Consider the following 21348-nt stretch of genomic DNA (forward strand, 5'->3'; position numbering starts at 1 on the left):
CGTGTTTTTTTTTTTAATTTTGATAAATCGTCACTATTTGGGTTCTGAATGATTGTTTTAATGGTCACGGTCATGTAGATATCAATTATATATGTGGTGTTAAATGCATGATTAGGTAGGTCCTAGACGATAAGAACCTTTGCTTTTGTTTTAAAGCAAAAAGCTAGGTGGTTTTGAATGTTTTGGCTGAACAACCAAGTCAGATCGTTACATTGGCCATATCCCTTTAGAGCAGAGCGTAGTGTGCGCAGGATGGATAATCTGTTGAGTTGATGAGTAAGGAGACATTAGACCACTGACTTCCAAGTCCGAAGAGCTAGAGGCGAGACTCCTGGATGGGAAATGAAACCTCTTATTTCCTATCCAGAACGCCCGAAAAAACATTCAATGTTTTTTTCTGGGTAGGTAGAAAACCTGGCCCACCTCTCTGGCCCGGGCCATATGGCCTACCCTTGGCCCACCCTTTAGCCCACCTTCAAACATTTTTTTCCCCGATTTTATTCTCGGACAACCAGGTTATAATGATATGTGTGCGTCGGGATGCGCTATAATTTCATTATGATTTTATCATAAAGCGCGTTGTCGTTATTGCATCAGCCGTTTTACGACAAACAATTGGTCAAATCTTCTAAATGCTTTGAGAATTAAATAAACGCTTTTTTTATAAGAATAGTGTACTTTGGATGAGAGGTTCGATTATTCTTAAGAAAGTGCCAAAATTGAGGGTGAAATATTCTTAACGTCGGTCTTGTCTATCTGACCAAGGGATCAGACCCTTAAAACTTTTAGTATAATTTAACAGAAGTCAGCCTAATGGTAGCGCATTGTGCTCTCACACTAGGGATCCCGAGTTCGAGTCGGGTTCGGGTCAACGTCAAAGTTTTTCGCCAGGTTTTGATACTTTATGTTTTTTTGGGTGAAGATTTCGAAAAAAGGGGTCCGAAGTCCTGAAAAGTTGAAGAAACAGCGCTACGGGGGTTGTTAGCACCCGTACAGGACTTAACCAGACCCTCTCCCGGGGGTCCCCTTAATCTATGTCAGAGGTGTAAAATGCAGACTCAAAACTTTTTATTTTTTTTTGTTTATTTCAGTCTCGTTGTTTTTCTAAATGCCAGAAAAACCAAAGTCCAACCTCAGAATTGGTTTGCAGATTTTCAGAATGACAAGAATCAAATCTTTTTTAGAGTTGTAAGGTGGGCCAAAGGGTAGGCCAAGGGTAGGCCATATTGCCCGGGCCAGAGAGGTGGGCCAGGTTTTCTACCTACCCTTTTTTTCTTCAACAAAATTTGGTTCTGTCAACTTTGTATTGTTTGTTTTGTTGATTGACATCTATGTGCAAAAAATCATCTGATGGTCTTCACAAAGTCACAAATCCAGGAAGCATGGAAACGAAAGTTGCAAGTGTGCACGGGAGGAATCGGGCCAAAAAGTTTTTCTCTTTTAGAATTTTTTTTTTCAGACGGTGGACTTCTAGCGAGCAGCTCACTAAAAACCGGGATTTTTCATCTCGTTTCTTAGTGAGTTCCACTTTGACGATTTCCGAAAAATAGAAGCCTTTCAAGTGTTTTGACGCAAATTCTATTATTTTGCTGGTACTGCAGGAGCTTCGAAAGTTAAAAGTGACGTCAAAAAATCGAATGTTTGACTTTTTCCCGAAAACCCGGCCCGGTGTAGCGGATTATTTTAACTCCCTGTAAATGTTGACCCCCCCAGTTAATATAAACTAGGAAATAATGACTCCCCTAGAGTAGAAATTTCCTAGGAAATATTGACTCCCTTAGTAAATAATGACTCCCCTTAAAAAAGCTGAGGGAGTCAAGATAAACTAGTTTATCATGACCCCCCCCCAATGTAGTCATTGTTTTTTCACACTACTTTACTATATATATCCATACATAAGGGCCCTTTAGCATTCGTATTTGAATGTCTTTGCAAGATATTCTTCCTTCGCCTTTCTAATAGATCTTCCAGGTATCATTTTAAGGTCCTTAAAGAAAAACTTTTGTACGTTCCCTTGCTTTATAGCCGTGTGATCTGTTTGTCACAGTTTTTACCAAAGTTGTCTTTTTATTTATACAGTACGTCCAGGAGAAATTAGTCCTCTGTTTTAAAAGTGCCATAGCCTTCCATAGAAAAATTAATTTTTCATAAATTTTATACCGTTAGAAAGGAAATCTTCCCCTCCATTCAAAAGTACAAAGACTTTGCTCAAAAAAGGTTTCTAAAACTTAAAAATCAAGTTTTTAACTAATATAAGATTTTAGTTTTAGATTTTTTTAAAAATTTTTACATTGCGATTTTTATACCATTGTAATCCTTTAAAACTTGTTATTTAATAGTACAAGACATGAAAAAGTTATAAGCTTAATTTCTTATGTAAAATGATAGATAGACAAAAGATTTAATTGATGATTACGGAGCCACTGAACTGTAGCATTGCTTAAATCTTCGATTTTCCTTTATGTTGTGAAGCTTTTTTTGAAAAGTTATATTTTTGGAAAGCCTGATAAATGCTCCATCTCACTGTGGAAGAATTTTCAAAATTGGCCAAAAATTCGAAAAGCTATACCACTTCAAAGACGGAGGACTAATTTTTTATGGACGTACTGTATCTAACTTTCATCACATTGGGATTACTGTAAATATTTCTTCTAAAAGATCACTGTGACAAGCGCATTCTCTCGTTGATTTCTATTGTCCCCTGTTTTTCAGATTTTAAACCTTTTGAGAATTGCTTTAAGATGCTAAATTTTGCTAATTCGTTACTTTTCTCGTTCAAGGCTATGAAATAAGAATTTTTTGCAGAGCTGATTTTCGTCGTTGACACCCACCTTTTGCCGAAATTCTTTCATTTTTCAAGGGACTTTAAGAATTTTCAGAATGTATGGTATTCCGCAGAACAGACTTTTCACGTAATTGTCGGTAGACACGAAGTTTAAACGTTTATTCCTCATTCGGTTTCTCGCCAGTATTTTGTAACATGATCTTACAAAGAGGGAGGTATACAGTATACAAATTTTGAGTCAAATCTTGAAAAAAAAAAGAAAAATTCTTGAAGGAAATGCTTCCCTCAGATGGAGTATTTCTCTTACGGGGGTCTGTAGAGTTAGCCCTGGATAGCCAAATGAATTTTTAAATAATTTTGTCATAGATAATAGAGGGGATTCATTTTAAACCAAAGGGGGTCAAGATTTCCTAGGAAATAGCAACTCTAGGGAGTCTTCATTGACTAGTTTATTTTGAGGTGGGGAGTCACTATTTACTAGTTTATTATGACTGGGGAGTCATTATTTAGGGGAGTTAATTTTTTTTGTCACACCGGGCTCAAAACATTCGAAAAAATCGCAAAGTGGAATAGACGTTAATTGCGTAAAAAAACGCGGGTGACGTCTAGTATAGGCTAGTGGACTTCGTGTATGTACGCACAGAATCGGGCAAAAAAAATTCTCTTTTTTCTCTTTTTTCTCTGGAAAAATTTTTTTTTTCTAAAATTAAATGTTTTTCCTAAAATTAATTTTTTTTTCTAAAACTAAATTTTTCTCTAAATTTAATTTTTTTTACTAAAATGAAATATTTTTTTGTCGATGGCACTTCTCGACTTCCACAATAAAGATAGTATCCTGTAAAAAAGATAGTATCGTTTCAATTAAGATAATGTTTTTTTGGGAAAATAGTGTCGCGAAATGAAAGTTAGTGTCGCGAAATAAAAGATAGTGTCGCAAAATGAAAGGTAGTTTCGCGAAATGAAAGATAGTGTTGCGAAATGAAAGATAGTGTCACGAAATGAAAGATAGTGTCGTGAAATGAAAGATAGTGTCGCGAAATGGAAGATAGTATTTATTTCCGCTTTGGCGCGCCATACAAAATGGTGAAATTAAGGAAATATTAAGAAAAATTTATAGGCTTAAAACTGACACTGATGAAGTTAAGAGCATCTGAAGGTATCAAAATTTTGGAATGTTCTTATTAAAAAAACGTGTACTGAATAGCATTCCTTTGCAATTCGTAATACACCTTATCGGAAATTCAACCTCCTCGCGTTGTTGCTACGCAACACTTTTTGGGAGGTAAACAAAGCTCGATATTGCGGTTTTCAGGCCTTACAAAACACACAAAATATTGATGCCGAAAGAGCCTCCAAATCAACTGAAGAACCACCGAAGTTGTTGTTTTTCTCTTTCTAATAGCTTCTGCTAGCATCTTGAAAGCTTTGTTCTGTTTGTTTTTTTCAAATTCAGTGTATTTTTAGGAACATAAACAAGCCAGATATAAGCAAATGAGTTCTTGTTGCGAAGCGAATTTATGAGCGAAGCAGTTTTGCTATATTGTGCACGTACCTTTAACTTCTATCCCAAGCGAAAATTTGCTATAAAATTTGCTATATAAATCACATTTTCAAACCGATGATTTTATCAAAATGACCTTGAATGGTTTGGCTTGAAGCCACGAAAACTTTCTCGGTTTGGTAGCTAGGACTGCGAAAAATGCCGTTTTAAAATGGTGTACCCTAGCAGTGAACAGCAAAAAATTACCGGAAGCCGAAACACGGACTTAGAATCTGAAGTTGATCAAATTGCCTCGCGCGGGCGGCACACATATAAGCAGTGGTTCTTCGGTTTTAAATGTTTATTTTGCTGTTAAATGGGAAAAAATTAGTTTGAACATTGACAGAAAGGATCTTCATCATCCCTTGACTTTTAACAGCAAGTATCAAGTATCAAATAAGGTCAATTAATGAGAGGTTTTTGCAAGTCCCGCGGGCGGGCGGGAGGAGTGCTCTTTTAGTGAACGAAACTTACCTTGCAAAACCAAGTGGATAATCTATGATAAAGAAGTATGGAGGTAATCAAATTTGTCAAGAAATAAATTAAAACTGCCCAAGAACCAACAAGCCATCTTTGTACATTTTTGTTTTTGTTTTATTTTTATGTTTTGATGATTTCGACAGGCGATTCTTGATTCGAATAAAAATGTTCGATCGTTCAACTAATATTGTTCGATTTTATTAAGGCACCATTTACACTAGAATAACTAGAAGAACAAAAAAGAGCGATGCGATGCGTGGCGGGAGACGGCGGGTGTTGTTCCGCCGTGGATTATATGTGGTGTGTTTGGGGCATTAATTAACATCTATTAACTTGTAGCGAAAGGAGTCATTTTGTTCTGGGAAATTTGATAAATGCATGTGATACTTTTGGGTTAAATTCACTTTTTTGCCTGCGATGTCTTAAAGCACGACATCTAGCCCTTGAAATGTATTCGAACTGTAATACAAACCATGGAGGTGATAAGAAATAGATGGGAGAAGTAACTCCTTTCATTGTACCTAATCATCGGAAGCAGAACGGCTCCTTGATTGCAATGGGAAAAAATGATCAATTTTGTGTGCACTTATGGGAATATTTAAGTTCATAAAAAACTGAATAAAAAGATGTTGTGAGATAATAGCTTTGTTGATCAAAATAAGAAAAAGCTTGCCGTAACAAGCACAAAATCCTATATTTCTAACGGTCCTTTTCATAAAATCATCGATAAATTTAAAAAAGAATTCTATATTACGATTAGGTAACCTTTTAATTAAGCATCCATCAGAATTTGAAAGCCCCCTTCCTTTTAGACGTAAAGATTTATAATGAAGAAATTTTCAAGGAAAAAAAGCTGAAACTCTCAAAATTAGCACAGTGTTCGCCCAAATATACATCGATATATGAAATCATTCACCTTACTTTGAGAAAATTATTTTTGTATCGCGTTTGAGCAAGAACTTTTTGCATAATATGTTTATTTCAATCAGGATAACACTCTCCCTTCTGTTCTTATAAATTTACATTTCGGTTTTTTTGCTTCCAATTATGGTACATCAAAGAAAAGCCGCTTTGAATAGATTTATAAAAGATTTCAACGACCATTTAGGTCATTACCGAGACGTTTTTTCTCCATCTATATCTTTATTACCTTCATCCTCAAACCATCCAGAAAGTGTTCGATCGAAATTCAACCAATAATTCGGCATGCCGATGTTTCTAGCCGCAAGATAATTGTTCGATATCTGTGATTCTTAAGATCGGAGTTGAGTGACTACCTGGTCTATCAGAGCTCGAGTGTAAGCGATTCGCTAAGTCCAAGCTTGGATAGACGTGGAGTCCAGTAACTGTCGATCAAGTCTTGAAAACATCAGGGGTGACAAGCCAAAATACACATGAGACATCGAGAAGAGTGAGCACCACTCCTTCAAACAACCAAGTAAATAACAAACATATCCAACAATACACATAGCCTTTGTTTTAACCAAACAAATTGAAAAATCATCTCTTCGTTCTCTTGAAAATAGAAAAGTGTTCTCGAAATTCACACTCAATCGGTTTCTGTATGGTAATTTGTATTTCAGTCGCGTTCAATTTTTATAAGTTTTTGATTTTTGCGATTTTTTTTGTTGTTGTTGTGTCACTCCATAACTGCCTATCACCATCAAGCTACACGTTTTTTTTTTAACACGTTTATAAATATAAGGAATTCGAGGCTGAAAATGGTCCAAAAAATAAGGAATTGTTAAGGAACTGCTCAGGCTGAAAATAAGAAGTTTTAAGGAATCCAATTTTTGCGAATCCAAACTGAGCAGCTATGTAAATAAGGAACTCGATAAGGAACTTTGAGGCTGAAATTCTCTGCAAAAATAAGGAACTCCAGGCTCAGAGCAAAGTTAAGGTTCCTTATTAAAAAAAACGTGTATCCCGGTTGAGCCCTCAGATGTCGTGGCAATGCCTGGGTTTATGAGAACAAATTTATATCTAAAAGTTTTTCCCAGATATCGGCCTGACTTACCGCTGGAAGTTAAGGAGACGGGTTGGTACCCTTTTTAGTTCCTGGGTCAAGGCTCAACAGAAGGGACACGAATTTAGTTAATAATAAGTACTCAATATTAAAACACGATACCAACAATAAAATCCAAATAAATATATATAAAAAGATATCCGCGTCCGGATGCGCCGTTCACCGCGGTTTGTTGCGACTTGGATTTTATTTCAATCTGCGGAGATCCCCAACTCCGCAGCCTTTTCCATCTCTGGGTTTAATTCCGGCATGTCATCTATATCAAATTTATATTTCTTCTGCTTGGCCAAGCCGCACGGCCGGCCAAGTCTTTATTCCAAGCGCAACTGATTTCAAAATCGAAAAGTTCTCTTCATAGCTCGATATAGCTGGTTAATAATTTAGATTTATTCTATCTCTAGATCGTTCTACAGTTTTTTCACCATGACAATACTCATGGTAATTAACAAACATTTTAAGAGAACACAGGGGAGGCATTTAGGCAAAATTGGGTATGGGAAGGTGCCACTGGTCAAGTTTCCTTTTTTGTTTCTGAAGATATTTGGCAGGGTCCCAGGGTGGAAATTAGAAATGTTTTCCAATTTTCGTTTACTTCTAGGTATTTTTGCCACTTTTCAGGGTGAGAATTAGAAAATTTTTCTTTTCCCCTCGGCCGTCAGGGTGATTGCCCCCCCCCCCTGGATGAGGAGCATAAAGTAAAACTTCGTGTTTGCAAGTCTCGTAAGATATCCACTGGTATAAATGGCATAGGAGGAATTACTTGTCGGTTCATAGTAGTAACCGCAGGCAGATTTTTCTGCTCGTCGCTTGGTCATTATTTAATTTTTTTTAAAGAAAACATCATATAATTTCAGGTCATAGCAGCATGAAGGAACAATGAGCATTCAAGATGTACCTGGGCACTCAGCTACCACCACCGACCAAGGTGACGCTTCAATTTGCACTCGTCATGCTATCGCCAAAGCTGTCACACAGCATGCCTTTGATTATGAGCACTATGATTTTGACCAGGAAAATATCATTGGCGCCATAGAAAATCGTGATCCTACAATTGGTGCTTTATGGCCAAGTGAATATAATAATTGGAGTTTTCACGTTAAGGATAAACAAAAGGATAAAGATGGGAAGAACCTACATTACACGATAACCATATTTGTTGAGAAAGTTTCAGGTAAATTCTAATGTTTCTTTTTCCTTGTTTATTCTTTCACTTTTACTAGTGCCATGATAACTGCATCATTTCTAATCTCCGAACAGATCCTGATTATTCAGTGCAAGACACGGATTCATTCTAAAGAAAATTTTCTCTGTAAGAGAATCTGCTTTGGTTGGGGGACCACTCTCTCACATACTACTTTGAAACAATGTCAATTGAAGAAATAGAGAATTCAATTGACATTGTTTGAAATGAGGCTAATCGGGGCCTGTTTTAAAATGGCTGATAAGGCTTTTGCCTTGATGAATTTTTGCAATTTCCTTGAATATTTAAACATAGTCATTATAAAAACACTGGTCTTGAAGGCTTTTTGTCTCTTTTTATTGTTAAAAGATAGAGCTTGCGTACCGAAATCGATTTATTTTGCTAACTTTTTGATCATGTGATTAGAAAATAGACCAATCCCAAAAGGAGATTTTGGTAATTTGATCAAAAAGTATGCAAATCGCAACTTGTCTTTTGTTTTAACAAAAGAAAATTGAACAAAAAGCTAAAACAATACATTGCCAGACCAGGTTTTTTATAATGACTATATATGATGAATTAAATGAGGCTCACGAACAACAACCTTTGGTTTCCAAAATGTTTATTTAGCGAAGATTTTCTTCTCGTTAAGATAATCGTACACAAAATATTTAGAAATAAACTCGCCAGCTTGGAACGAAGCTCTTCATCTGCTTGAAGAACGTCACGAGAGAGGGGATAAAAGGAAACAAAGAAAACGTAAAAGAGAAGATGAGACACCAATGGAAATCGAAATATTAGGTAAATAGTTGCTAAGTGGAATGTTTTTTTAGCCATACTCCTTATAAGCCTCCGTCCTAAACTTCCTAAATTTTAAACCCCATTCAGATCCACCACTGCTTGCCTATTTTGCAGACATAATCTCTTAAATGATTGGGGGCGAACTATGCATTATCCTTGATTATTTATCAAAATTTGAGTCTTTTGGTTTTTATAAAAGGTGTATAATGCTTACTTGGCTGAATACTAATTCATTTATCTTTAAATAAAAATTTTAATTTTATTAACAGATGTTGATGAAGCCCCGAAGCCCAATACAGGTCATTCGCAACCCCCAGGTGGGCCACCAAAACCACCGGAACCAAACATCCAAGGACAAGGTTCGCTTAAATTCTCTCCACAGCTCATTATTAATTGATCCTTCATCGATTTTCAACCAATTGTCAATTAATTTCTCAATATACAGGGTGTCCCGAAAAACGCAGAAAATCGAGAGACGACTCGAGAATTTCGTATAATAGTGCACGATAATTCATAGATGAAGTAATCATATTAAACGACCAGGTCTGACTTGAGAAAACTGGCCCTGATAGAGAATAAAGTTGCCTTTGGAGAGTAAAGTTACCCTCAAAGAGAAAAGGCGAAAAAGTGATTCTTAGAGCACATTCTCTAGAAATGTTTCTCTCAATAGATATGCTTTCATTTTCTTTATTTTTTTGTATTTTGACCAGTTATGTCTGATGTGTTTCATTGTTTCAATGTTGGCTGATTAGTTTGATATCTAGGTAGGTCCATAAAAGTATCGCTTGTTTACCTCGGATCCATATCATTGAGCCATGGAGTTTTACATTTTTTTAGGATTTATTGATTGACGTTATCAATTTCGAGCAGGTCAATGAACTTTGATTGACTTCTATTTCTCATTTAAACCAGACTCGCCCACTTGATACATTTTTTAATCAATGACAAATCAATTGGTTCCGCTACTTGATATATACCTTAAGGGTTAAGGGAAGAAATTTGCGCGAGAATGGATATTCGCGTCATACGTCTACAAACTTCAGCATGATAATAATGTCAAGAAAATATTAAATACACACTTTTCCTAACTAAATATGCATCTGTTTGCTCAATTTTTGATTTTGAAAAAATTAATCTTCAATTGAGCATGAATCAATTTTACTTTTCGATTGGGTTAGATCATCTTGATTGATTGACTTCAATGGACCTTTTGCTAGGCGCAATGTCATGTTAGATAATTAATACTCCAGCACAAATCAGAATAACTTAACACCACGTTTCAATGGTTGCGGCAAGGGCAACTTTTGTTATTGTTATGTTTAACTTGCATTTTGGGTTGACCCGGGCGAAGGTTCGTTCACTTGCCTAGTGAACCGCTGTGAGTGAGAATCGAAACCTCAGTCGCATGTGCAGCAACCAAGGTTAATGACTAATGGTACTATACCACAAGCAACATGACGTACCACCATGACACATCGCACCTAGCAAAAGATATGGAACTTTTATAGGCCAGACGTAATAAACCAGCTGCGCTGGAAGCTCCGGCTTTAGAGATTAAAAGATGTGAAAGATGAGCTTGTTGAGTTAGTTGTGTTCGAACGTTGCCCACAAACTACTAATCAGAACAGATCAGAAAGCAAAGCAATAAATCTATTGCAGAGCGAGTATGAGAAATAATCTTAACGAATAAATAAACCAGCTGGAAGTTTAGCTCTTCTAAGTGATTACACATGCACTTTCTTGCTTAAATAACCAAGCCCATCCCCCGCCCACTCATCCTCAACTAAGAAGTTCAAAATTGGAGCTAAAGGAGATAAACATTTAGAAGTCAATATTTCCAAGTTCTTATAAAGGCAATATTTTCACGATTTTGTGACTTAACTGTCAAATCGTGCATTTTGGTTGTTGAAATACACATTATTAGCACTTCTTTGATGCCAGTAAACATTCAAAAAGTATTTGTTTGACAAATTTTGAGTTTTGTTTAGAAATATTTCGCGGATGAGGCCTTTCCAAATTTCCATTGAGACTTAATTTTGCGGATGACACCCAAATCCGCGAAATCAGCAAAATTTAATCCCCGCAAAAGTTTATCCCATTAAGCCACGGGTTTTTAGCTAAGCATTATTTTTTCTGCTGGGATAATACTTGGAGAAGAGTAGGATAAACCAAATAAAATGGTTCAATAGTGTGTATGTAATAAATAGTGTTATATTTGGAAAAAACCTGTTTCGCATTTGAAAAATGTTCAAAAGGAACGGTCGCCCCAGCCAATGAAATTACGACAAAGTCCAAAAAATATCATTTTCAGTTATAACACTGTGAAAATTTCTCCGATCTTGTTCAAATTTACACAGGAATTGTGTTTTAGTATCCTTTACTGAATTATCATAGTGATATGTTTGTAAAAAATCTGTGTCGGGTTTGAAAAATCAAAAGGAATGGTTGCCAGCCGCGACAAAATTACGACAAAGTCCAAAACGATCATTTTCAGCCATAATACTGTGAAAATTTCTCCAATCTTGTTCAAATTTACACAGGAATTGTGTTTTAGTATCCTTTACTGAATTCTGATAGTGATATGTTTGTAAAAAATCTGTGTCGGGTTTGAAAAATCAAAAGGAATGGTTGCCAGCCGATGATGAATACGACAATAACAAAGTCCAAAACAGGATCATTTTCAGCCATACATAACACCACAAAAAATACTGTGTATCAATGGCTGTGTGTTTGAAAGTTTCATTGTCAAGTTTGAAAATCCAAAAGGGACAACCACCAATTATATCATCATGAAAAATGACCAAAAGTCCAAAATAGATCATTTTTACAGCATAAAATCATGAGAAACACACGTATTTGAATTCAGTATACAGTAGCAGTACAACGTACAACGCACCATCAAACTTCTCATAAATCATGTCTAAAACATCATGAATAAGGATGAAAATGATCAATCTTTCACTGAGATTTGCCAGTATTCACAGCTCACCAGTCCACGACCTTTCGATAGCCATCTTTTTCTAAATACTTTTCGGCCAATCAAATCACAGTATTATCGGAATCAGTGATCCGTTTTTGTTAAATCGGAATAGATCATCGGATTAGATAAACAGACAAAAAATTTCTTGACCGTTGTCTGAAGAGAGAATTAAAGGCTCCTAGGCCGGAGCAATTAATCGAACAGTTCGATTACCAAACTATTATAACTTTGTCAAACTCAATCGAACAACAAAAGTTTGATTAAATTCTTTGATCGAACCTTTCAAAAGTCGCTAAAATTGTGAGTATTCCATTAAGTTCGACGAAACATATAAAGTTCGACGACAAGAAATCTTCGACAAATTCGTCAAAAAACTCCGTAGACAAAGTTTGAAGACAAAAAGTGTTCGACAATTCGACAATAATAACTCCGTTCAACAAATAGACGATATCGTGAAAACTCAGATTTGACCCCCGAGAATTGCCCACAATGCTTTGCGCGGAAAAAAGTTCATGGGGAAATTCTTTCCGCACAATGCATTGTGGGCAATTCTCGTGGGTCAAATCTGAGTTTTCATGTGACGCCGATATGGGCTATTCAACGAAAATTCTGTTTGAAGGGCTTTTCTCAAATTACTGTTCGATTAAATTCTGCAAATGTCGATTAAGTTCAATTAATGTAACGATCAAACTAATCGAACTATTAAGGTCTTTTTAGTTCGATTAAGATCGATTTCTTTAATCGAACTTAATCGAACTTTATATTTTGAAGAATTTGCAGTATTCAATTAAAGTTCGACAACCGAACTTAGTCGAACATTAATCGGACAACAAAGTTCGATCTGGCAGGGTCCCAATACTAATTAAATTCAAGATGTGTATCTGACATGGTCAACTTTTTTACAATTTTCAGGGTGGTATTAAAAAAATTCAATTTTCGTCTACTTTTAGTCATTTTGGGCACATTTCAGGGTGTGAATGGAAAAATCTTTGATAAATTTATAATAATATAATTATTTTAGTGTCCCTTCAAAATAATTGGCTACTTGATATTTTGAGAAGAAGACAGCAAAGAATGACTATAAAATATCGTTTGCAAATACTTGCTTACTAACGTTATACGAAAATGTTTCTTTCTGACAGGGTCCCAAATTCACCAAACATTTATATTTGACAGGGTCCATTTTTCAAACTCCAGCAGCACGTCCCCGTCGACCGTTATTATTTACCCCGGGGTAAATAATTTCTAAAATGTGCCTTAACAGTTTTTTATAAGAAACACATAACTCGAAATACGCCGCATGATTCTTAAAAGTTTGCAATTTTGATTTTTCAGATATTCTTATGTGATTCTTGAGTTTTAAAAGACTAACAATTGATAAACTAACTAAATTAATTTTGACTATTTTTTCACACATGCTTAAAAGAGTAAGGATAGAAAGTATTAAAAAAGACGGAAAACTTAAAAATTCTGGGAAGTCTGCAATCTATGGTGGACTGAGAAACACTTCGAAGAATACTTCACTAATACACGTAATCAAGTAATGTTACATTTGTCACGAATGATGACATGTGGCTTTCCCTATCTACTTTGTGCTATACAAAGCGTAACAAGCGACGACATTTCATACTACACTTACATGACTATTTGAAACATAACCTCACTTTATTATGAATGCGTGTCATACTATCATACCAAACTTACACATCACCCTCTACCATGATGACATAATACAAAGTGAGTATTACAATATACCCCTCAGGTAATGGTAATTGCAGTAATTTCGGTAATCACGGTAATCACGCCCTTACGCCACAATATATCGCCCTTTATAACGCCACACCATAAAAATCTTGTCATTTTATTCAAAACTGAGGTTGGGCATGTTCTTACGATGTTCTTCTAATTTTTCGACGAATTTCAGCCTCAATGTTCTTATAAACTGGGTTTTAATAAAAGAAGACGTTTATTGATTTGAAACCTTTCGTTGAGAAGTTACGAATTTTCTCAAATAGAAGTCTTTTGGTTATTATTGTAGCTGAGTCGATGAAAATCGATAGTTTGATTTTAAAATTTTAGAAAAAATCTTACAAACCGGAACAAATTACCACGGCGTTTTCTACTTTTTCGGTGTTCTGACAACAAAAAACAGATCAGCAAAATGGACATGATTTGCAATGTCTCCCCCCCCCCCCGAGTAAAAAAATTTACGCAAACTCTCCCACCTGATCTTGGAATCAACTAACGATTTCGTACTCCTTATACTACCTGCGGTTTTGAAGAGGTCTGCGCTTTTGTAGAGGTCTGCGATTCAGACTACCACTTGGGTGCTCTCCCGAGCCTTTTACTAAATTTTCAGGACTTCGGACCATTTCTTTGGATTCTACACCCAAAAAAATAGAATATCAAAACTTCGTTAAAATATTGACCCGGACCAGATTCGAACTCACATTCCCAGTGCTAGGGACCAGTGCTCCGATGTGGGTGAAAACTTACCCCCTCTTGACCTACTTTTCAGACCTTGGATCCACTTGTTTGAATTATTTATTCAATTTTACTGTTCCTTTTACACCCAAAAAAAAACACAGAAAATATCGAAATTTGGTGAAACTCTTTGAACCAGATCAGATTCGCTGGACCCTAAGTGCAGGAAACCAGTGCTTAGGCAATTGGTCGAGTTCTGTCGAACATCGGGGCGTTATCTAAGGAATGCAATGGCTTGCCACTGAGCTCAAAAGGGACCTTTTAGGGTATTAGGGCTGACTTTCCAGCGCAACTTTTATTTTGAGAATTTTGAAAATGGGTCAGCAACATTTTGCTTTGTCTTTGATCTTCCCGCAAAAGTTGGATCAAATGTTCCCTATTTTGAAAACTTTACATTGGTAAAATTCAGCATTCGAAAGTTCAACATTTCATTCAGCATTCGAAAACTGGTATGTGATGGATGAAATATTGGATCCGTTTGCCCTGGCCTTTAGACATTGTGAATTTTCATTATCTTTTTTTAGCGGATCCGAACCCAATGTACGTACTTGTATACAAACCTTATCCAAAGAAAAATCCGCATTGCATCTTCGTAAAATCTGTCATCGATCGTCATTTCCATTGCTTAAACAGTTGGGGCGGACATGAACCAGAACCTAGAGTGCCGATCAACCAGGCGGAGAACCAATTGTGGAAAATTATGCTGAAATATGACAGAACCCCTGAAGGTAATTAGACTAGTCTAGAAGAGAATCGAATTAGAAGTACAATAAAAATGACACGATTTCTTTTGGTCACGTTTCTTTTTTATTAAGTTATAATTAAATTTTTTTACGGGATCCAAATGGATAATACTAAAACACGCAACCAGCCAGAAAAGGCACAACCATCAAGAAAAAAGGCACAACCACCCACAACCCGCCAGAATAACGCATAACCAGCCAGAAAATGACACAACCACCCACAACGAGGTTTTGCCTTTTCCTGGCTGATTGTTGCCCGTTGTTTCTTTTTCTGTCTGATCGTGAATGGGTCTTTCTTTGTTTCTGGGTGATTGTGGCTGTTGGTGCCTTTTTCTGGCTGGTTGTGCCTTTTTCTGGCTAGTAAGGGCTCGTTTTGGATGGTTGTGCCTTTTTTGGGCTGGTTTTGGGTGGTGGTGGGTGGTTCTGGCTCGTTGTGGATGGTTGTGTGGGTTGGTATTATCCGAATGCAAATATGGATTTTCTATATTCAACCGTCTACATTTCTATACCATACGAGCTCACGTTGCATACAATCTGGGACAAAAGGTTGTAGATTTTTCAAAAATAACTGGCGAGTATTTAATAATAGTAACTTAGTTTCAAGCTAATGGCCTTAACGCATAAAAATGTTTTGTTGATAGAACAAGGAAAGTCTATAAGATAAAAGAGCTTTTACTACTTCTTGCTGATGCACATGAAGCGTTCAAGAACCGAAAGTAAAAATTTCCTTTGTTTCTTTGGTGTAGGTTTGAAGCAACTTGAAACATTGAAATAATGAACTTAAATTATAACTAACTTTTCAAAATACAACGAATTCACGATCATACCTTCCCTTTAAGACAATCGAGAGCTAACGACTCTTCGTCAATTAAAAGTAACAATGCAATGCGTTCGAATCTTTGTTACGTATATGACCGGTTAGTGAGGGCTGTACTGAGAAATGTGCCCGAGGTCAAGTAACGTCCGAGCTTGCAAGGTTGTTGCGTTGACCGAGGGCAATATTTTAAGTACAGCCCGAAAAACCGGTTATTATTGTATTTGTTAACCGTTTCCTTCAGCTTCGATTGATTTTTAGCGCTTTATCCAGGAAAAATAGCGAAATAAAACGAAAAAACAAGGGAAAAGAGATAAAAATTGCTTTATTTTCTGACGTCAGAAACAAAAAATGAGAGAAATGATGTCAACGCATTGTTCATTTTCCTTTGAAAAAGTGATGTCATAGTGAATTTTCCTAACGACGGGTAACTCTGGGCAGTGTAGGCCCGTCGTCATGCGAAAAGAACCATTTGCATTGCGTAAAAAGCCGTGTAGCCCGCTTTGAAGTAACCGGTTAACAATGTATTGTAAAACATGAAAGATTCTATAATAACAATTTAATTAACGAGGCCTTCCAGTGTAAACGCGACAAGGGAGGATTAAAAGATATTAAATCTTAAAATTAAGAATAGAAAGTGATTTGTATATAGCTTTAATTTTGATAAAGTGTAAAATCATCTCATTTCATAGGAATTGAAAGTTTTTTGAAAATTGAACCATATTTTGCGCATCTTTTTAGGGAATGAAAATGTCTCAAGAGATGATTCTTCCTACATAAATGAAAATAAAGCAAAAATCACCAGCACATCTAACACAGTGATGTTCAACAATGGCAAATCAGACAAATCGACTCCAGGTTGGTTGGAGCTTTGCTTATACTTGTAACTTGTAACTTGTACTCAAACAAAGGGATAAAATCTTGAAATTCAATGCGTGTATGGTCATTTCCAAACCCCACGTATGATTTTTTCGAAGGCCTTGGTGTTTTTATTCTAAAACATGATAAGTAGTGTAATTTTTAGATTCTGAGACATTTTAATTGAGCCTTTTTTACCCCCTTAAGTTTCTGGCCAAAAAAAACAACCCGAATATAGCCAATTTACATGCATGACATTTTTTTTCCGATAAAAAATGTTTAGAACAAGTTAAAACTTAAAGGCTTTATGGGCTCTAAAAACATCCAATTTATTAGGAATTTGCACAGAAAGTACTCTTAAAATTGTAAAATTAAAAACTAGAACATCCAAAGGCTTCATTTTTGGATGTTCTTATAAAAAGGCATGTAGATGATTTCCAACCCCAAAAGATTTCTACGAGGGAAAAAACATCTTTAGCTTTTCTTTAGGTTCGTGTTGCTTGGAGGAGGTTCTTGATTATATCTCGAAAAAATTGACACACGAAGAATCAAAGAAACTTCTCAAAAGCCTTGGGATAGATGATAATGGCTCTCAAGAAGAAATGTCAAAAAGATTGGAAAACATCGCATGGTTTGACCTTAAGAAAGAACTTGAAATGATCGGAAAAGATGATATTATTGATCATATCAAAAAGAAAACTTTGATCACCAAAGGTGTTCCTAAATCAACCTTTAATTTTGTTTCGCTTGATGAGAATTTGCACATGCAATCAAAACTCCTGAAAATATTGCTTATTTCAGCCCATCGTGGACTGTTTTGAGCTAACTTCGAACGCATTTAATCATTCATAGAAAAAGAGGTTGACTTTTGGTTTGGTCATAAATAGTTGAAATGAGAAATACTTTTTGAGACAGAATTTCCAGATATTGAAAAAAAAAAGTGAAATTCAAGCTATAGAATGATATATTTTCTCGTTCTAGGTCTGAAAACTGCATCCGATAGATTACGCAAACATTACGTTAACGAATTGAAGGATTATCTCGTAGAACAACCCTTATCCCCGTACACTGAAGATACAACTGGTGCTAAAAGAGAAGACGTCTATATTGATCTTGTTGTATTACCATCAGCAGATGTTGACAAAGAATGGTCGAATTCTGATCGCGCTGCTCTGATTGAACAGCAAAAGTACAAAAAACGTGAAAAGTCTACAAAAGATATTAATCAAATACTTCCTTCTGATAACGAGGCTGTCTTCGTGAGAGGAGTTGCAGGAATCGGAAAGACGACCCTCCTTGACATGTTCACTTATAAATGGGCGAAAAGAGAGCTTAGAAATACAGCTAGTATTGAATTTATGTTTCATTTCCGTTGTCGAGAGTTAAACATTATTTCGAACAGTTTTAACAGTCTTGAGGGACTTTTTCAACTGAAATATCCTAATTTGGAGATTTCATTTAAAGATCTAAAGGAAATTTCAGAGAGAGTCCTCATTGTTGTAGATGGACTTGATGAGTTAAATATCTCTGAAAACTTGTCGACTTCAAAAACGACCAATCAAATTGTCTTCAAATTACTCAACCCTAAAGGAGCTTGGCTTCCCAACCATAAAGTGATCACATGTGGACGACCAAAAGCTTCCGAATTCGTGAAAAAGCAGCTCCCTGTAAACTCCAGGCGTAAAAATATTGAACTGTGTGGATTTGATGACGAAAACATCCGGAAATATATCGAAAACTTTTTTGGCGAACAGAAAGACAGGGCAGATACTGTTCAAGAAAGAATCGAGCAATCATATGACTTACGGATCATGGCTCGTGTGCCAGTATTTTTATACAGCATCTGTAGTGTCTACAAAGAACAATTGATAAGAGCCCCTATTAATACTCAGACAGAACTTTCTTTCTTCGCAACATTAATATTCATCAAAAATCATTTCAATAAAAAATCAAAAGGTTACGAAACTGTGAGGGATATTGTACAAGACAAAAATGTAGCTAAAGTCTTGTTATGTTTAATGGAGCTGTCTACTACAACATATATGCAGAATAAAATTCTTTTCCGACAATCGGAAATTTCATTATTAGATTCTCCGATACCATTAGAGGAAACTGGATTTTTATCTAAACATTCTTCAAACCTTTTGGAACCGAGTTTTCAATTCCGTCACCTTATTCTGCAAGAGTTCCTTACTGGGCTTCAGATATGTGTCACAAAGGATATCAAACCATTCTCCGGGAATGTAGAATTGTCGAGTTGCAAGCCAACCATTTTGGGCATACAGCGCATGTTGAAAATGGAAGAAAATGAACTTTTTCTGCTACTATATAAAAATCTGGAAGCAATTCACCAATCACGAAAGCCCGATTCCAAAGCAGAAACAGCCTTTACATTTGATAAATTTGTCGGTGAATTTCTCAAAATACCACCATCTATGATTAAAAACAATGGCATCCTTATCATCGATACCTTTGAGAACGATTGTGTCGAATTTCTGACGTTATACAAAGAATCGCGTGAAAATTTCATCCCAGCACCGTTTACATCAGCAGAGATCAACGTTAAGGGAAATTACAAAGACGTTCTAAACATCGTTAATTTAATAAATGATTTAAACATTAAAGATATCGATATGCTTCACGTGGATGAACCAAAATACAGTGAATATGAAAAGCATCTCATTTCGTTATCAGCACTAGGCGATGACTACAAGACAGTCATCGAGATTGGGTATCAAAAATCTTTTAGCTGCAAGTGTAAACAAGGCAAATTATTTATGTATTCTAATCCTTCTTCACTGAAGGGAATACCAGATGACCTGTTAAAAAAGTCAACTTTGTTTGATTTCAAAATTGTTTTTGAAGATAAATACAACGATGATGAGGCTGTTGATATATTGAATTTTTCGCGTCGATTGCTAGTCTACAATAAACGAATCAAAGTATCATACATTCAAGTCAATGGAATCAATGCTTACAGTATCGTCACTTGGATGAATGAATTGAAAATAAAAAAGATTGGTGAACTAGTGGTATGTGAGCCAAAATACAGTGAGCATGAAAAGCATCTCATTTCGTTATCGGCATTGGGTGAAGAATTTAAGACATTCATAACAATCGATGAAAACGAACATGATTTCGGCTTCCAGTGTCAGAGAGGGGAATTAAATATAAATGTATGGTCCTTCTCATTGGCAGAGATACCAGACGATCTGTTGACAAAATCGATATCGTTTGATGTTAACATTGGTTTCGAGATATTGAAGGATGGTGATATGACAGATGCAATTAACTTTTTGAGGCGATTGTCATCATATATAAAACCAATTACAATATCAGGTATGTGTATCAAAGGTTTTAACGTTCATGAAATGGCCGAATTGATGTTTGACAGTAATATTAGAATCACTGACTATCTTCGCGTTAAATATCCGTCATACGATGAAGATGAAATGCATTTTATTACTCTGTCACCGCTTGGTGAGGAGTTTGAGACGAATATCGAGATTGTGATGGAGAATGGAAATTACTTCAATGTTACGTCGTACTTCGAATGCTACCCAGGTCATTTGAGTATTGTTTGTCATTCCGTTTCTTGTTCATTGGTCGATATACCAAATGAGTTATTACAAAAGTCAACTTCCTTTCGTGTTTCAATTAAAGTTCAAAAAACTGATAACGATAAAGAAGCGGAGAATTTACGTGATATAATTAAATTCTTACAAAGATTGACCTCAAACCGTAAACCAATTGTCTTGAATTGTTGGATTCATGTGAATAGGTGGAATTGGATTTCACACGACGAAAAAACGATTCGTTCGATCCTTGGGAAATATAACATTGATATGACAAATATTAACTTCAAATCAAGAAAATAAGGAATCAAAAAGTTTATTCACAAAGGAATCTCGATTTTTCACTTTATTCAAGACTAGACCAAGATATTGATTTTTAATGGACGTTTTATCTTCTTTGAATAATCCATACACATTGTAATTTTTAATTAATTTTTGGTTTAACCAATGAAGTATAAGCCTGAAGGGCTAAAATCGAATCTCCTTGGTAGGATTTAAAGCCGACAAATCCTACCAAAGTTGCGCGGCCTTGAGCGGCTCGCCCACACAAATGACAGATTGAAACTAAAATTTACCGCTAAAATTCGAAAGAAATATCAATTGTAAAGAAAGGAATTGCTAGATTCAATCTGTCGTCAAAAATACGGCGCATTTTTTAAGGCTTCACTTTTTCTTGCCTGAGAAAGGTCAGAGATTCTTCTCTAGCCCTTCGGGCTTTAAACTCAATGGGTTTAACTTTTGAGCGCAGGGTTACAAGCCGTATATATATAAAAGTTGCGAAGCGATCCAGAGCCTCCTCGATTCGCAAGTTGCAAGCAAGAAATTTTAGACATACAAACACTGTATATTCAATGGCATTTGTGAAGTTTTACTTAATACATTCGCTGCAGTCTTTCCGAATATCCTATCATTCGCAAAAATTTTATAGTCCCTCTCTATAAAAATGACATCTGTAGATTCTCTCATTGATGAAAAATGAAGCTTCAACCGTTCTATTTTTCATTTTCTAGAATAAATAGCAAAAAGTTTAAAGAAACAACAATATAAGAAAAGTAAGATGAAAACACTACAGTAACACATTC

General features: G+C 35.8%; 1 protein-coding gene across 1 annotated transcript; it reads left to right on the forward strand.

Annotated features, from left to right (window-relative positions):
* The first annotated feature begins 7689 nt into the window (after positions 1-7689).
* Positions 7690-21334, forward strand: LOC136816949 (uncharacterized). The gene is made up of 7 exons (XM_067073289.1): positions 7690-8002; positions 8687-8812; positions 9082-9171; positions 14801-15004; positions 16575-16691; positions 17181-17405; positions 17673-21334. The coding sequence occupies exons 1-7, from the start codon at positions 7708-7710 to the stop codon at positions 20567-20569; spliced, it is 3954 nt and encodes a 1317-aa protein (XP_066929390.1). The 5' UTR covers positions 7690-7707; the 3' UTR covers positions 20570-21334.
* Positions 21335-21348: the final 14 nt, after the last annotated feature.

Source organism: Clytia hemisphaerica, unplaced genomic scaffold (assembly GCF_902728285.1).
Source record: "Clytia hemisphaerica strain Z4C2 unplaced genomic scaffold, Clytia hemisphaerica genome assembly, whole genome shotgun sequence".
NCBI classification, from domain to species: domain Eukaryota; kingdom Metazoa; phylum Cnidaria; class Hydrozoa; order Leptothecata; family Clytiidae; genus Clytia; species Clytia hemisphaerica.

What these genes read in the sequence shown, in the direction of transcription:
- LOC136816949 (XM_067073289.1), top strand. Translation starts at nt 7,708, where the DNA reads ATGAGCATTCAAGATGTACCTGGGCACTCAGCTACCACCACCGACCAA. An exon ending in AATGGAAATCGAAATATTAG is followed by an intron (nt 8,813 to 9,081) that starts GTAAATAGTTGC and finishes TTTTATTAACAG; the next exon opens with ATGTTGATGAAGCCCCGAAG. An exon ending in GAAAACTTTGATCACCAAAG is followed by an intron (nt 17,406 to 17,672) that starts GTGTTCCTAAAT and finishes TTCTCGTTCTAG; the next exon opens with GTCTGAAAACTGCATCCGAT.